The 19,162-nt window shown below is 40.3% G+C and overlaps 1 protein-coding gene across 1 annotated transcript in view; it reads right to left on the bottom strand.

Annotated features, from left to right (window-relative positions):
- The window catches only part of HELZ (helicase with zinc finger), a gene marked incomplete at its 3' end in the record, with an annotated part of 71,704 nt that extends 52,562 nt beyond the window's left edge, over positions 1 to 19,142 (bottom strand). The window contains exons 1-3 of the mRNA XM_068209980.1: positions 19,004 to 19,142; positions 1,826 to 2,053; positions 8 to 44 (exon numbers count right to left, since the gene is read on the bottom strand). Of these exons, the coding sequence (XP_068066081.1) occupies positions 8 to 44; positions 1,826 to 2,035 (247 nt within the window). The remainder of the gene's footprint in view (positions 1 to 7; positions 45 to 1,825; positions 2,054 to 19,003) is intronic.
- Between the last annotated feature and the right edge of the window lie 20 nt (positions 19,143 to 19,162).

Here is a 19,162-nt window from a genome sequence, read left to right as displayed (position 1 = left end):
AGCATACCATGCCTACAGTCTTCATCTGCTTGCCCATACTTTTTCTGAAAGGTAAAACATGAAAAGTTTAAAAATAGCATTATTGCAGTTAGCATAAACAACTACATGCTTGAATTACAAGTTTTAAAAAACTTTTTAGAAACCATTACCTTGTCTTTTCCTGGGTGGAACATGTAAAGAATGTAAGTTATATGTCAATTATAATATAATTAATTCTTAGAGTTAAGACTAATTTCTGACTTTTTCTCAAATTCTCAGTTAAAATGTTGATTTTTTTCCTCAAATTCTCAGCACATGGACATTTTAAAAGTGGAGCCTGAATGGGCAAAGTTGTGTGTGCTATGTTGGTGGGTGGCTCACAACACCTAGGAAAAAATATAAAACTTTACTTTCTAGACACTGTTTGGTTTTCAATCTTGCAGTAATACAGTAATGTTCAAATTTTAAGATATTATTTTATTCCATTTTTTCAGTAGGGATTTTAAAGATTATTTTGTTTGGTAAAACAAGAAGGAAAATTTGGATTGTTTTCCTCTTTTAACACTTTACTTATCTACGTAATTCAAGTCTTTAATAGGAAAGTTTTGATTTCAAGTGTTTTTCCAAAGTCCCTGCACACTCACTGCAATAATATCACTATGATGAACATCCAGATAGGTGCCTCAAAGGACTTTCAAAGTGTCAGAAATGTATTAAATACATTTAAATACATTTAAAGCACCAATCTGCATATGAGTTTACAGAAATAATTTTGAGAGGTCAAGTCTGTGGTAACACAACTTCTCTTAGAAAATCCAACCTCACTTATTTGTGAATCTCTTCCCCTGAGGAGCCATAAGTTAGGTCACTTCTTCATTGAAGAGGTTTCCCAATTCTTGTTTTGCACACTGAATAGTCCAATCCAGCTATTTATTTAAAGAATGCTTAAAAACACTCCCTTAATCAGATGGGCAAGATTTGTCTTAAAGCTGCCCAGCAAGGTCTTGTGACTTGGCCAAACTTTTTCCACCTGGGATGAAACTGCTCCTACTCAATCCATGAAGATTTGGAGTGGACAAGGCTGCTGTAAATCTCTAATAGCATTTCAGAAAGGTAAGAAAAAGCAGGTTGGAGGTTTATTCTTAAGCACTGAAATGTCCTTTCCTTTAAGAAACTGTAGTTCTGATGCTTTAAAGGAAGGACACAACTTTGGCAATGGGGTCACCTGGAATTCAGGGTTATGCCTCTTGCTTTGCATTTACAAACCTTTACAAGGCACATTTTCACCTTTCCACTAAGTATTTGCCAGAGTCTAAAAGTGACATCTTTCACCAGATGTGCTCTAGCCTAGCCTTAGAAAGCTGGGATTAAGCATAAAAAGACTAATTTTAGGACTATGCAAATGGAGCTAAAGCTCCAGGTATGAACCAGCTACCTAGATTCTGGCATTTCTTAACTTTGTTTTTTGAGTATTTTTATTTGCAGAAGCTTTAATTTGATGCTCCTAAAAGATAAAGTCATCTGGTATGTAATTCGGCATATGTACCTTAACCCAGCTATTTTGCCTTCCTGGAATAGATATATTATATATGTTTTAAATGTTTAAACTATTTTTCCTTATTTGTTTAGAAAACTGTGATTGAGACCCAAATCAAGAGGTTCAAATCCTGAAAAATAAATGGATCAGGGAGAGCTACAAGACAGAAGCCTCATAGATGCTATAGCAAGAGGGATTCTGTGGGCAGAGCAACATGCCAAAAAATCTGAGTTGTATTTAAATCTTGACAATACAAGATATTTGACTTTTCTTTCCAGTTCACTAGATACTATAAAGAGTCACACTCACAAGTTGTAAAAAGGAAGCAATTCTATACAGAAGAGTCTCGATTTTGATGCGGTCGAGTTCTGCCTGGCAGGGCTCCGGGAGGTGAGCTGGGGGGTACTGGCTGAGGGAAAGGAGAGCCTCTGTGCAATGCTTCACTGCCACTTCATAATCCTGCTGCTTAAGGGATTCACATGCTTGTTCACATGCCTTCTCTGGTCTTCTGTCTGCCATGACTCAGGGACAGAAATCCTAGAGCGGGGGCAGAGGGGACGATAAAACGTTGGTTAGCTCTGGAATGGCACTGACAAGTTGCCAACCAACTTCCATTCCCGTCTCAAGGTGTTGTATCACATCCCCCTCGTGCTGTGCCAGTCACATTTCCTACACCAAGCTTCTCACTAACTGATTTCTTCCCAGGCTTTCCTCCATTGCTCCCAGCTCTCGATTTTGATTCTAGTTCAAGAAGGTACTTTAAAGCCCACGACTGATTTTAAGAATATAAGTAGGGGTTTCAAATTTTAAAGTCAGCATGGATTTAAGCTGAGGCTTTTGGGTCTTCAATGGCAACATGACCTTTGCTTTGGGTGGAGCACAACTCATCCCCTTAGTGCTGTCTCTGAACTTGCAGCCTCCACAACAGCTTCTCTTCCAAGCATTTCTCACCTACACTTGGGAGGAGGAGATGCTTCCTCTGGGTGAAGCACAGCAAGGATGGACAGGGAAGGACAGGGAAGACCAGGGGGTCAACAGCAAACCAACCACTTGTCTCTTCCTTCTGCTGGTTTAGCTACATTTATGGCTGAGAAAGTCTAGATACCCCTGCCACACCAACACCTTTGTGCAGAACTCCTTAAATAATTTTAAAGTAAATATTTCGGGGGGATTGATACAGTTATTAAAAAAATTCTGTCCACACACAGACATTATCTGCCAATAAACTAAGACAAATGGTTATCCACATCTGAACTGCCAGCAGAAGAGCAAAGCACTTCTATAATCCCTGTTCACATCCTCCCTTCACTGACATATTTAAATACATTATACACATCTCTAGAGACACTGCACATTAAAGCTGACTTCACAAAAATGGGTTCTGATAACTGAAAGAAAAATCTTAAGAATTCTCGTTTTTGCTTTTAGCAAGCAGCATATTGTCAATATTCATGATTAGACATCAACTATTACAATTGTCTCAAATAACTACTTTTAGTCCACTTTAAAAATTCACTGTTAAGAGCTTTCTTTATACTTGGTATTTTCCGATTTTCAACCAAAGGTAAAGTAACTTCAAGAATTTAATGTCAAATAAATGCATTTTCCTCATATGAAAAATAATCCATTATCCCACTTTTCTCATTAACACATGCCTAAGCCAACACTCAGAAGAAATGTAAACAAGTATTTTCATATATTGTACAACAGTGTTGTATGTGTTCCCCTCTATTCTTAAATTTCCACTCAGTAGCAAAATAATTACATAAAGGAATACTGATTTTTCAAGACTTAAACCAGCTTCCCTTTTAAAACAGTACTAAAAAAATTTCTCATTTACAACAAAAAAAAAATTCTTCTCTCAAATGAAGGAGTGCAAGCATGAATATTTTGTACAAATCTGTGACGTGTGCCTCTTCCTTAATAACAGCCTTACAAAATATTACCTCATTCATCCAGATATTTCTTTTTCTGCTAAAAATAAGTCTGCATTTTCAAACAATAGGAACAGGCAATTAGGTTTTGCATTTCCATACATATAAGTAAATTCATTCATGAGGTAATTCTGTTAAAGATTCTGCTGGATCACTTCAGCATGGACTTTCAATTACATAAATGTTAAGCTGTGTATGCAAGGATCTTTTCTAGATACAACTAAAAATTGCACTGGTTTCCACTTCACTACCATTTTAGGCCACTGTGTATTTCACAAATCTAGGATCTGCTTCCACAGTGACACAACAGTTAATTGATGTTTTTCTCATGTACATTCTGTTTTCCTCCTAAGGGATTGAAAATAGAGGATTCCATGAACTCTGCTGTACTTTTGATTTCCTCACTTCCTGGCTGACATATAACCAGAATTCTTTTGACCAAAAGGCTGAGCAGAGCTTCTGTGTGTTTATTCCCAAAGACTGATTAAACACAGATCCCATCCTAAGTGACCTGGCCAGCACAGCTGACAGATTTGAAACTCTTCTCCTCCAACATGGCACCACGTAAAAGACAATGTTCCTTATCAATTGCCTTATGCTGACTGGTTGGAGAAATACAGAACTCAGCTGTTTGAGAAGCTGGATTTTACACACCAAGCAGTGCCCACACAATTTCTCTGGTCAATTTGAAGACTTCAGAGGACAGAACTGAAGCTAAACTGAACTAAATCCTGTGAATTAAGTGGAAACGAGCAGTAAGGACCAAGCTCCTGGATAACTGGCTAAACTGAGTCACACCAATGGTATTTCAGAGTGTAAAAATCCACCAAAATCACACTGCATGGAACACAATGATAGATAAGGAGCCACTGCAGTGTAATTTATTTGGAAAAAAATCAAATTATAACAAACAAAACCAGTATGTGGACAACATATGGAAAATGATGCACTCAGGCTCTCAGATTTCATTTCAATCCTATCTCTAGCCATACATGCAGACTCAAACATGCACATTTATTAGGTATTTGTGCCACCTACTCCAGATTCCAATCCAAGTGCTCAAGACCCCTGACTTTTCCTGCTGACTTCAGAAACCTTTTTTCCTAGTTTTGGTACCCTAAATCAGTAACTGAGACTTGTGAACGTGAATTACAACCACCATTTCTTAAAATCTAGTCTGTCGAAGTACCTGACTTACCTCCATTTAAAATCATTCAGAGCAGTTCCCAAGTCCCAGCAGGACCAGGAACATGATTGTTCCCCTTTGCTGGGCACTGCTGATGCCTCACCTCAAGAAGGGCATTAGGGCCAAAGTTCTGGGCTCCTCCCTACAAGAAGGGTATTAGGGCCAAAGAGGGGAACAGAGCTGGGGAAGGGGCTGGAGCACCAGTGTGATCAGGAGCAGCTGAGGGAGCTGTTGGGGCTCAGCCTGGAGAAAAGAAAGCTCAGGGGGGACCTTCTCAATCCCTACAATTGTCTGAAAGGATGTTGTGGCCAGGTGGGGGTCAGGCTCTGCTCCCTGGGAACGAGTGACAGGACAAGTTGAAAATGGCCTCAAGCTGCACCAAGAGAGGTTTAAGTCGGATATGAGGAAAAATTTCTTCACTGGAAGAGTGGTTAAGCATTGGAATGGGCTGCCCATGGAAGTCACCATCCCTGGAAGTGCTCAAAATACAAGTGCACTTCACAATATAGTTTAGTTGGCACAGTGGCATTTGGTCAAAGGCTGGACTCAACACTCGAGGTCTTTTCCAACCTTAAGTATTCGTAGACTCATTAACAGCCAAGGAGCAAAGGCACTTGTAAAAACAAATTTATTTTCAGTTCTACAGATCTTTATTTTCAAGATTTCAGGCATAAAATTGGAATTTCTAAGAGCAGAATTTATTACAGATTAGAACTGAAAGCTGAAGTGTCACAAAGTCTGTGCTATATTCCCAACTCTCTTTGCAAAACTGAGCAAATTACTTAGGAGCTTCACTTCTGTCTGCAAAACTGAAATTAAAATACTAACACGTAACAGAACAAACATCAGGATTATTCATTTTCTCAAAGAGACCTGGAAAACCACATGACAAAAAACTTCTAAATTCAATTCTGAGAAATAATTTATCCTCTAGTGAAGTTTAATACATCTTCAAAATATGGAAGAACCAGTAAAGAGGCATATTCTTACTATTTAAAGCTGCATATCTAAAATAGGTGGACATACCTAAGAAATTATATATATATAAACATATAATATGGCATCATACTTTGTACCTCAAAAAAGCTCCTGCCCTTAAGCAGAAGAGAACTTACTGAACTTGCATTTCATTGAAAGTCCAGTTGTACTCTGCTTATCTTCCACAAAATATTATTTCAAAGACCTGGTTAGTTCCAACTGGTGTAACTTAAACTTTGGTGGCTTTTACAACTAACCATGGCAATTTTTTTTCCCCTACATAATTGATTTTCAGGCTCACTACTCCTAATGAGTACTCCACCTTCTTGCCAAAGGGAGTTTGTAAACAAACATGAAATGAGGAACTAAAATCCCATCTCCAAATAAAGCTGTATGTTTCCCCTCCAGAGCCGCAGAGGGGGCTGGGAAAGGCAGAAGGGACAGCTTGAGGAGGAAGAGTGATAAAACACGTGATCCACACAGTCATTTATTTCCAAGTAAACACTATGCCTGCTTGGTGCACAGGAGGCTCTGAAGAACTAGTCCACAGTCTGATGAGTCCAACTTCAAATTAAAATCAATGTAGGAGGAGAGAACATCATGAACTAAAATCCAGTGTTTCATGGCAGTTTAACTCATGACTGTGCACTTCCATGCTCCACATCTTACTGATGTGTTTCATGGAATCAAAGGGTCCATACACTAAGATAATAATAAGTTAAAGCATGTGACAGTTCCTAAAAAAATTTCAAACAGATGCTTTTTCAATTCACTGTAAAGCATCTAGCCAGATAACTCTCGCTGTACTTCATAAACAAACAGATTAGAGGGCACAATGCTGTTCCTATTAATGTTACTGGCAAAATTCCCAATGTCTGCCAAGACAGAAGGATCAGATCCAAGGTCTCGCATGCCAAGCTGACAAACAGTAGACAAGTCAGTAAATATTTGCATATTTTAACTAAACATTAACATCTCTTGTAAAGATTTATGCTAAAGCAATGATGTTCAACTTGCAGTCCTACAGTGAGACTGGTAGGGATTTACTGTCAATTGAATTTACTTCAAGAGCCACATCCTGGGAATCGCAGAGTGAAGCAAATGAATGAGACCCATTGCCATGGGGAACGTGCAGGGGAAGAGCCTCTCCAGCTGCCTCCCATTACAATCCATAGCCCTTCAAACAGTGCTGCTGAGGGAAATAAGCACAAAATATTCCTTGCCAAGGCCATTCAGCCGTGTCCTCCTGCTAGCAGCCCGCTGTCCTGCGGGAAGGGAAGGCAGGAGATGGATTTGCCCTTCCATTGCCTATTGTGGTCAGGCTGGCACAGGCAAGCGGGGAAGGAATTTCACTCATCCTGCCCCTCTCTACAGAAATGCAAGCACTCTGTTTCCCAGTCCTTTGGGATTGCCCAGCCCATCTCACAGACTGGAATGGCTGGCCACGAAACTGGAGAGAAGTTTTAAACATGCAATAAATTCAGGCAATACTCAAGAAAAGACAGCTGGTTTATCAGAACTTCCCAGCAATTCCTTTTACGAGCAAGAAGAGACCTACTAGATTTATTTACGAGGCTGGTTGTTCTGTCCTTCCTCAGTAACTTCTGAGCTTCAAGTCAATTGGAACTGAATTTCCCAGAAGTCTGAAGGGTCTTCAAAATGCTGCAGTTTTCATGAAAAATGTGTAACAAGACAGATAACAGACCCAGGGAAAGGTTAAGTTGTAACTCAGCCTCTTATTGATACAAAGACATCAGTTACCCCATCAATTACTGCCACGTGCTGCCATTTACCACCAAGAGCTGCAGCAAAGTATCACTCACCAGTGAAAGAAAAGTCTTATTTTTCTTGTCCCTAACAGTCAATACCATAGGCTGCATTCATCAGTTTAACTGCTCCAGGATCCATCCAATAATATCCAGGTGTCAGCAGAGTTTCCAAACATTTTAGACTACAGACCCAAGCAGTGCACAGCCCATCCCTTTCTCAAAGTTGTTACTGGTAAACTGAGATGTAAGCAATTCACACATGGAAAATCTGTTATTTCCATAATATATCCAAGTAATATTTGGGAAGTCACAAGGTTGGTATGGCTACAATTCCTGTGATTAATAGTTTCCCTCTCACTCAAAATTATCAAGAAAAAAGTTACAAGATACTTTAGTTTATACAGGTATGGAAAGACCAAGGGTTTAATCTGAATTAATATATTGAATATGACACACTAAAAAAGTTAGCTACTGTGAACATGCCACCATTACAGTTAGAAATCATGGGCCACTGGAATTCAACTATCAAAACTCTGCAAACAAACTGCATTTGTCAGTCCACACACTAAAAAAGGGAATAGTACATCTGTCCACTGTTGAATCATACTAAAGAGTTGCTCTGGCATCTCTTGTGATCCCATCTTAAGGCATGCCTGCATCTCTACATGTCAACTGGTTTTGTATTATTACCAAATACCACTAAAATACTTTAGATCAGTAAAGTAAAATTAAAAATCCATTTATTTTCCTTACCCATTGTGGTAAAATAATCTAATCTTTGCCTTGAGACAAAAAAATATATAATAAAAACCCAAACCCCCTTTATTCAAGCCTCCGGGTTGGAATAAAATAGAGCTACACAAAATATAGAAATTACTTACGGAGACATACAGAAAAAAAAATGCACTTTCCTAGTGTCATGACATACACATCATAAATAATCCCAGTCTAAAAAAATCATTTCATAAAATGAGAGTACATAATGACAGTGCACTGTACCTACGTAACAGAGATGAAAAGGATGGTGCATCTTTCATAAACAGGGTGTAAAAGAAAGAATGATATGAAATGTGCTTTTGGCTTTTTTTTTTCTTTTAAGAAAAATATATCAGCAGAGATCTCATGCATTCATTGATTGCAATTATGGCTGAAGTCCGTAATAGCAGTTAAGGAGTTCTCAGAAATGCACTGCACACCTTACAGAACAAATACAAAAGCCTCCACCCTTGAGAGAGGACAATCTAATCAGTTTTCTGAAGTAACTGAATTACTTTGGCTAACGTTGTACAACTCCAGGCAAAATGACCCTACTTTCAATTCCAAAAATGATGTTAAATCTGAAATGGAGCATACAGAATGAGGCAAGCACATCTCAAGGTTTTATTCTAGAGTGTAACAGCAACAAGAATCCTGCTCCAAGGCCTCTGAGGAACATGATATGCCTGTTCGGGGAAGGGAAGAAGGGGAAAGAAGAGGTTCATGATGCCCCCGACCGTTAAATGCTTAGACTATCTTTCCACATTGAAAAATCAGAGACAGCACCATAACTGAGGAGGGCAAGTGATCTCTGGCCAAGTAAATGAAGCTTTGAGTCTGATCCTGTAAATTTAAAGTATAGAACAAACAACCACATTTCTTGGGAAAGGAATAAGAGCCTGTGGGTGGTTTATCATTCACATAACGACACGGGCAATTGAGATTAAGAGCAAATGCCTTCTGCATCTGGATCCTCTGCAGGCTTTAAACCACTTTACATACATCACAGATAGTGACAAGTTACACTTTTTTGCATGCTAGTTATGACTTCAGTACAGACTAGTAAGTGATTATTAACATTTTGCTAATCTCTTTTATTTTCATTTTGGAAATAGCAGCAAAAGTACAATCTGTGCAGCCAGCAGCAGCAACACTCAGACATGGACACTGGCTATCTTTGGCTCAAAATCTGGAAATAACTCATGGCCTCAGCACTTGCAACCACCCCATCCACCACATCCCTAATACGTTCACATCCTGCCTTTAAAAAGATCCTTTTTCACACAGCTGTCTGAAAACATCACCTGTCCTGATGAAACTAAGCAAAATACCTGGCAAGGCAAAGCACAGCATCTATGTGACATGTGCTGGTGCTGTCTGAGAGCCATTCACAGCCAACAGATACAAGGTTCCTGTTTAAACAAAGCAAATATACACACACATATTGCATTCATTAACTTCACAGAACAAATACTGGGTTGTAAAGTTCGATACTCTGAGGTTGTGTGAGGACAAAAGCATCTGTAAAAGCTTATGCTGGCCTTCTGTGAGCCTGCATTATTATGATATTGCCTTTAACGGTGTTAGTCTCAGAGCACATTTTCCAAGGACTACCTGGCAGAATGAGTGGGCAGAACAGAGGCTGCTGCCTAATGGACATCCAGTGAAATACTTCAGCACAGGGATGGAGGCCTTATCTACTGCATGCTACTCAAATCTTATTCGAAAGACAGCATTTGAATGTTTTCATTAACTTTTCAATAATGCCTACAATACTGCAACTGACCACTTTACAAGAATTAAGAAAATATCTTTATCATTCTGACAATATTCCCATTTTACAGAGAAGTACGATAAGAACATACAAGGCAAAAGTTTCTATAAACTTCTTATACTCACATTAAGAGATCTAGAAGTGATTTCTCCCCATTATGCTCTGTCTGTACTGTACAGCCCTTTTACATGACCAACACAGAGCACCTGGTGTCTGCAGAGTGACTTAGGAGTATCCAGCATTTCTCTACATCACAACATGGGAAAATTCACTAGAAAATGATGTAAAGCAAAGATGGGGATTAAGTGGATTTGCCTTCTCTTTTTTTGCTATTCCCCACTCCATTTCAGAAACACTTTCTAATTCATGCAGATAGCTAAACTGTATTCCAACAAACAACCGTATTATCATTATGAAATAAATCATATGTTCCCACACTGCACAACCTCCCTTCTATTTCTTTCGAATACTAATATTTTTCAATCTCCTTCTCCTTATTCAACCACCCCCATCTCTACATTTATTGTACATAATTCTGCAAAAATCTGCATTTTTGCAGTCGCTGCTTCCTCTGTACTGCAGGAAGGTAGAGCTGGGAGGAAAGAAGATCTTGGTATCAGGAGAAGAGAATCTTCTGCACTCCCATTTTTTATCCAAAATCACACCACGGAGGAATGCAGGAGACCCAGCATTCAAATTACAGAGAAATCCTGTTTAGCTGAGGTTGTAGCATATTCACAGCAGGGATTATCTTTTACATTTGTACTTAATGCTGATTTGACCAGCACTGAGAAGATTTTCACAAGGTTGATCACAAGTACATCCTTGGCAGAAACATTATACAATAACACATCTCAACTTTGCACAAAGCAGCACTATAGGTCATTAGATTATTTCTTTTCTAATTTATCATGAACACAAGAAAGTATTTTGCCCAATTTCTAGAAAAGATGGAATCATGTTGGCAGAACCTTTCTCTCCTCGACAGCATACAAAAAGTCTGACTATGAAAGACGCCTACCATGGGAAATTTCAACCCAAATAATTAAAATCTGGCAAACAATGATCAAGTGAAATGAGGAGTATGTCATAGTAAGCATCAGGTAACATAATAACAGGTGGTGCTTCTGCCCCACCTAAAGTTTTTGGCTCCTTCCTAGAAAATCTTTACGTAAACTATCTTTCATAATAACTGGTTAACAACAGGAATTTGTACTCCATATACCTCTATGTTCACACTGAGTTTTGAGAATAGAGTTTCTCACACTTACCCAAGATGAGGGCATTTTAATTGAAATATTGTCCCATGGTTACCATTTTATCCCCATAACAACATCATCAATTACTTACTTCAAAAAAATGCATTAGAAAAGTAATTTAATCTTTGCTTCTCTTAATGAAATTTGCCAGAGAAAAACAAAGGGAAGAATCAGCACTGCACAACCAGCCAGCTCTCCATGGAGCAGCACCAACCTACAGGACTCAAACCTCAAACTCAAATTTACAGAACTATATCCATATTCTAAAAGCTGGTTTAAACATCATGATCCACAGCTTTCCAAACTATGCCTTACTTGTGTCAGAACCTTTCTTCTCAGCATTTGAATAACAGAACACAGCCCTGTTCCTGTCTCTGCACTAGTGTTTAGTAATAATTTTGACCAAAAAACGAACACTACTCATCTTAAGGACTTCGCCAGTCCTGCATTTCCTAATATTGTTCTCCACTGAGTCATACAGTAGTGCCAGAAGTCCTCTCTGAGAAATGCCTGCTCTGTGATATAGTCACATCTGTGTCGATGTGACTAAACATGTGTCACCTCATTTTCAAAATGCCAAGCAAGTGCCAAACTGTGTTCCCAAGGAAGGCAAAGGGGAGTCATAGAAGATTCCCAAGCATCATTTCAATACAGAACACATACCACTAGATTTACAAATATATTTCAGAAGTTTAAATGGAAAAGCACAAAGTTTTCCAGTGCTCATTGAACCTGTCACTCATGCAGCACTGTCTGCAGAGAGCACTTGACCATAGTTCATTTGCCAAATTCACCAATTTAATCAGTCTCAGAGGCAGAATCAAAATTAGCAGTTCCTAACTCTCAGTCTCATGTTCAATTCACAGCTTCATCTAATACAGCTGTATTTGGATTTCAGAAATAAAAGTGTTTTTAAACTAGGAAATTATTTATCACAGCATATTCCCATTTCAAAAACCCCATGCAAACTCTTCCCCACCCCCAGCAGCTCAGCAGCTCCAAAGCTCAGTGGCTCAATCCACATTTTCTCTTCTTAACAGGATATTGTAGCAATGCTGAAACAGTCTTCCCTCAAATGTCAAACTTTCACTTTCACACAAGAACTTTCCCCACCCCTGACATGACCTGATACTGCAAGGCAACATTCTCCTGGGAGCAAATCTAGCTGAAAATACAGCTTTGATCCCCAGGGCAAGTGCAGATGCTACAGGTATCTATCACAGTTTTACAGTTGGATGAATTGGGAAAAAATAAAAGCTCCACATTTATTTGCTGTTTGAGATGTAAAATATGAATCACTCTTTCAATCCATTCAAAAGGCAAAAAAGATTGTAAAAAATCCTCATGCTGATTATCAGGTACATTGCACAGGTCACAAACTGAGCACAGGAATCAGACAGAACACTGCGGCACAAAACAGAAAACATTTCTTTCAATATACCTCAGCCTTCATTGCAGCTTTATAATGAACTTTAATTTATTATAGTAGTGAATAATTCTGTGACTGAGTTTTTTGTTACACATTTACACAGTGCTTAGCACAAAAGGGTCCTACCGTAACAGATTTAATAACACAATCATGCCACCCACAGATCCTCCAAACACATCTTTCCCCAAACCATGCCTATTATGTAACTGTACATGTTATTTTTGTGCACAGTTTTGAAAGTTCAAAGCAGTAACTACCCCTCCACCACTAAAAACTGCTATCTTTGTTGTAAATAATCTTTGAAATTAATTTTTACATGATCGTGCTTCAAATAGCTCAGCATAATATAGCTAAGCCTAGTCTGGGGACTTGTCTTGTAACTCTGTATTTTAATTACATTAACCTTTCTGCATATGGATAATGCTTTTATAACGTCCCTGTTTCCTCTCCTCAAATGCCTGACCACCAACAGGTTCACTTTTTAGACTCTTTCAAGAATAGAATATGGATTCCCAAGTTCTCCCTCACAGCAAACCCTACAAGCAACACCACGACGTGTACCCAGAACACATTTCCCAACAGAACTCACCCTCCTCATTCCTTCTGAAACGAACATTAGTGATTCAGTCACGTATTTGAAACCCCACTCAAAGAACTGCATCAGCAGGAATGAGCAACGATCCTGCTGTGGTTAACAGCATAATCCTGACAAAACTTGGGAAGCAGAGGAGCGGTGTCTAGCCCAGCCAAACAAATATAAACAAAGATACAGCCAAGTAATATCAGTCAATTCAAACGACAAAACAAATGTCCTGCACCATTCCAAATGTGTGAGTGTCTCAAGATATGGCCAGAGCACAGTTACCTCAAAACCATTCACACAAACAACTATAATCAAAAACATCACTGGAATAAAAGACCCACAGCACAGCCTTAGCACAGATTCTGAAGTATGCAAAAACATTCCCCTTAATGACCTCCCCGTGTAGATAATGAGAGAAATCCAACAAATTCTGGCTCCCAAGATAGCAGAGGAGTAGATGCAAGGCAGCTATTGTGGCTGGTCCAACACTATTTGGGAATCCCAGCCGAGGGGGAATTTAGTTGAGACTCATGAAGGAACATTACTTGGGAACAGAGGCCAACTGCCCATCCCTGTCCTCCCAAAATTACCCCAGGATAAAATGAAATTCTCACTTTAAAGAAAAAAATAGAGATTACCTTACATTAAGTGAAAAGAAACATAGGGAAGAAGTGTTATCTTAGGTGGTGCCAAAACCACTATGCTTTTTATTTGTGGCATTCTCCATTTATGATGTCCACAAAGATTTGTTACCTTCTTGGTTTGCTGAACCACTAAACATTTGCCAGCAAATTAAACACTTGTGCCACATTACTAACAACCAAGATTCTTGAAAACAGCTCATGTTACAGACTTCCCTCTTGCCAGTGGGGTCTGAAGGGCTATGAAAGACCTTTTAAGCATATTTAAGCACCATAATTTTTAGTGTTTTGATGAATACAGTATTTTTGCTATATATAACTATGGGGGAAAAAAACCCAGACCGTGAAATTCACAGACTGAAAGATCATTTCTAAGTAACACTTACACTAACTACCATAAAACCAGCTCAGACGAGTCCACACAGTGCTCACATTTCTATCCTTCACTTCCTGCCACTGCAACATTCAAAATTTCATACCAAACACAAACCTACTGTTCTTTTTCTTCCAATATTTCATCATTACAGCTCCAAGAATCACTAGCCTTGCTACTGCTTACAAGCAGGAGCATGAAACTTATTTCCCCAAACCATACATAAGCCAAAGATTCAAAACATTCACCTAAGACACATCATTCTTCATCCAAGTGATATTTCCCAGGACTAACGGCAAGGAATGGCAAAACAGCTCCCAGTCACATCTCCAAAATATATCTCCACATAACATCACCTGCAAACTTCTTGCTACAAGCTCAGGAGCACTGTGTATCCACTACTTCTTGAAAACCTGTGTAGTTCAGTTCTATTAATTCTAAATTACCTACCTGCTACAGTTCAAGCCTGCTAACATCTGACAAAGACTCCATGCCACTCGGAAAATCTCATCGTTTGTACTCATTTGGAAATAGGATGGGGCCACAGTCACCACTCAAACTTTGCAGTCACAAAATGGAATCTCTCAGTGTAGTAAAATTACATTTATGGAGAAAAAGATTGAAATCTATCATTTCTTATCTGGCTTTCCTGTAATAAGGCTGTAATTTGGTATTATGGAGGACTCTGAGAAAAGACTGGATAAATAACCAGTCCATTTCTAATTTACAACAATGAATGAATTTGCATATAAAATTATGGAGGAATATTTGGGTATTCTGTTATAGCCCCATTAAGTATCCTTTAACTTCAACTGGCAGTGCAATAGAAATGCAACAGAAAAACAAATTCTCACCCACGGGTAATTACAATCTCCCTGCTTCAATTCCCAATCCCTTCTTTTCCTACAGTAATATTCACTTTTCTGTGTTTTTCAGACACGAGGGATTGCTTCTGTTGGAAGCCTCATGTTGTAAACATTTGTGTGAAGAGAAAAGCTCAGTAAGCAAGACTGTTTTGGAAAAAGGAACCTGAGTCACATATCAGTGTCACCATAATGAAATCCCCAGAAGCTGGCCTGTTCCTGTGGAGCAGCCTCTGACCTTACAGACTCCAAATTTCCCTGTCTATGAAGTTTAGTTATTTTCTCCCACCCCAAAACATTTGGGGAAAACAAATGTTTATTTTCCCAATCAGTATCTCCAGAAGACCAAGAGAAGACCAAGCATTCCTTCAGATTTCTTTTTAATTCCATACCAGTGCTGCATGGAAACTTTTGAAAAACCAGCCTCTTTTAAAACATTCTCTCTTCCTTGTTGAAAAAGAATGGCAACCACAGAAGTCTGCACTAAGGGGAGGAAGAAATCAAACACATAAAGTACCATGTCCCTAAAGGTATGTCATTGATACATACAAACACAAGTGCTGCCTTGCTGCCAAAGGCCACGGAAGAGATAGCAAGACAACCAAGAATGAAAAAGGAAGGTCTTGTTTGTTCTGAAATTCTAACTCACAATCCTTCCATTTATGGGAGGAAAAACACATGTACCATACAGTGAAAATGAGATTTTGCCACAGCATCTCAGCAAAAGAAGCGAGAAAGGGTTCAACAGCTGCAATACAAGCAGGAGAGAGGGTTGGGATTACAAAATTTGGAATTCTCCCCACCATGATGAGCCACTGGCAGCGTTGCACAGAGAGGAACACTGGGGATCTGCTTCCTTCCAGGAAGAAAGCTTCAGCAATGCCAGGAGAAACGTCAGGACAGGATTGAGGCTCGCTGGGACTCTTGGCCTGCTGATCCCCCAGGCAGGGGAATTCCAGCTGTCCAAGCACTCCATCCCTGAGCTGCAGCAGTGGCACGCCATCCTTCCTTCTCCTGCTCCAAGCCAGCTCTCACAACTTTCCCCAGTTACTCAGGCTATACACAGGGGATGGATTTAAATTAATTCCTAAGACTTTTTTAATTTCGATTTCACTCCTGCTACCAGACCTGTGAGGTCCCACTGACCTCAGGAGGGGATGCCAGTGAGGTGAGAGATTCAAGGGCTTTAATAACATTAATTGCTCCAGCAACTGTTTCTGCCACTACTAAAATGAAAACACCAAGAAAAATGTTCAGTAGCAAATATAAGATGGTAGTAAATAACAAATAAAAATAAAAATATACCAGTACACAAAGTCAGAAAGACTATCCAGCTATAAATGCAAAGGGGATTTTACTAAAAAAAAAAATTGCCAACAATGGAGAAAATATTTCATCAGACTATGAAATTAACAGAGTTGGAAATCATTAATATTATTGCACAGCTCCTACATGGGCTCTCTCATCCACAGGCATCAGGACTTCTTACAAGTCAGTAAGATTCACTATCCCCATTTTAAATTCCTCCAAAAGGAAGCACAAACAGGTGAAGTGATTTGCATCAGGCTCTCCACATCCCTCAAGCACTAGACCTGTACCTTACCCACCTGGGAATATCCCCTCTTCAAGCTTTCCAGACACTGTGACTTACATCTTTTCAGATGAGAATTTCTCTATGAATCCAGGTTTTGAGCAGAAGTTGTCTCCAAACCACAGCCCTTCTTCTACAGCCAGATCTACTCATACTGATCCCAAACCCCAGGAGGGCTCTGAAACCAGTGAGATTTCACAAAGGAAAAGGATCCTCCATGACACATCAAGAAGCAGAACTGGGACAAATTAGAGAATAAGATGCTGCTTCCACATCTCCCTTTAAGTTTTAGTCTGATGGGAAGAGGTAAAAACAAGCCCCCAAACAAGCAAACAAAAAAAAATCTCAAAATAGACAAAAAAAAAACCCAACAAAATCAGCTATTACAACCTTTCAAGTCTTTAAGCCATGACTTTAACAAGCTTCTACCACAGAAAAATTCATCTGGCTCACCTAAAAAGGCACAGTGCCTGTATGAATTAAAAGAGGGAAAATACACACTGTACATTTCATAAGTCCAAAAAAAATCACAGAGGTGAAGAGTGATAAAGGAAATGTCATTTCAGCTAGGAAAAATAAAGAAGTAATTTCTGCTTTCAGAACAAATTACAAAGAGAACTCAATTTATCAGTAATAACACATAAAATGTTCCTTCACTTACCAATAAAGAAAAACTGCTCTGCTAATTAAAGTTCAACAAAAAAAAGCTTAACTCAGCTTCTGCCACTTACAATTTCAGCGCTGTAAAAACCAAGCCTACCAAAGTCTGATTCCCTGGGTTTGTACCCCAAGAAGGTGGAGGGAATGTGGTGGCCCCTTGTAAACTCTCCCCTCCTCGAAGTCTGAACTGAATGTTCTAAATCAGCTCCTCCCTATAGACCTGCCCAGCACTCCCAGACTGTCCCCATCACAAAAGCTTTGCCATTAAAAAAAAAAAAAGGGGAGTTTTCATTCACAATCTGCTATGGTTCAAAAGTACTGAAACAACCCAATTTAACACACATTATTTTAAAGCCTCCCTGATTTACCTATCAGTCTTGGAAAATAATGCAAACTTGCCAGGTATCACTAGCATATTTTTTTATTTTTTATAAAGGAACATGCCTTTTCTTACATAAAGAATGACAGGTGGTGTATTTTATCCTTTTCCTTGCTTCAATTGCACTAATTATTAAGAACAACAACATCAGATGATGTCAACAATCCAAACCTTCCCAACAGGACCAGCCATGGTGATACACTCAATCTGTCAATGGGGATATCCATTTTCAGGGTATTTTTCTGTCTCACAACTGAATTATTTTGTTTTTCAATGAAAATTGAAATGAGTTATTTTAAAATTTCCTCTCAAGCTCACTGTACCTTTGATAATGCAAAAATTCTATTACCTTGTTAACTCTTACTCATTTTGTCATTAACTGGGAAGCAGCCAGGCAACTGTTTCCCCACAGTTATTTCTTAATTTCCATCAATGATATGTTTAATCATGTTACCCTAATCGAACAACAATTGCCTAACAAAGCGCTGAAGCCAAAACAACTGCACTCCCTTTGAAATTAACAAAAGGACATGTTCCACCGCAGGAAGGGTAACACAGATCCTTCTCCTGCCTGGGGATGTGCCCTAAAAATACATATATAAGTGTCTGCTGGAAGGGCTGTGTTGCAATGCGCAGTGGAAACTCTCCTGTTTTCAGTTTCGGGGCTGATCCAGCTTCTCTCAAGACCTGTGTTAAACCTCCCAACTTCACTTCACTCTCCCTGCCAAAGCCTCCTGCAGAAAACAAAAACATAAGCTCATCTGCCCACCCTTCAACCGCTCCGAGGGGGTAATTTTACAACAGCTGTTAAATTCTTCCAATTTATTTTTCCATCGCTCCACAAACCCTACCTACCCCATTTTTTTTCACTTCTATTTCACCATTGTTATCTTCTGGCCGTCTCTCCCATCCCCTCCCGCCCCGCCCGGTACAAAAACAAAGCTGCCTCCCACCCCCCCCTGCATCCCCCCCGGAGCACCCCCGGCTGTGCGAGGCATCCCCGGCTCTCCGGCCCGGCTCCCGGGCCCGGCCGGGCGCGGGGCCGCTCCGCCCGCCCGCGGGCCCGGGGGAGCGCGGCGGCGCCGGGGTCCGGCCGAGCGCCCCGTAAACACCCCGCGAGCGGCGGCCGCCGCAGGCCCTCCGCGGACACAGGGCCCGCTCCCGCCGGCCCCGCGCGGCCCCCGCGCCCCGCACCGCCCGCCCCGCCGGCCGCGGGGCCCCGCGGGTCCCCCGAGGGCGCGGCGGGGCCGCGGGCGGCCGGTGCGGGCCGCGCTCGGTGCCCGCGGGGGCGGTCGGGGAAGTCCCGACTTACCTGTCATTACTTTCTACGCCATCTTGGATCCACTTGTCAACGTCCCACAAAGCATTGTGGGAAAGGCCGGCCCTCCCCGCGGCCCGGAAGGCGGAGGGCGGCGGTGTGAGGGGACGGGACGGGACCGGGACGGGAGCAGGGATGGGAGCAGTAGCGGCG

The sequence above is a fragment of the Anomalospiza imberbis genome, chromosome 19 (assembly GCF_031753505.1).
Source record: "Anomalospiza imberbis isolate Cuckoo-Finch-1a 21T00152 chromosome 19, ASM3175350v1, whole genome shotgun sequence".
NCBI classification, from domain to species: Eukaryota; Metazoa; Chordata; class Aves; order Passeriformes; family Viduidae; genus Anomalospiza; species Anomalospiza imberbis.
The sequence above is the reverse complement of the archived record's forward strand: the minus strand, read 5'-3'. Positions and strand labels throughout refer to the sequence as shown.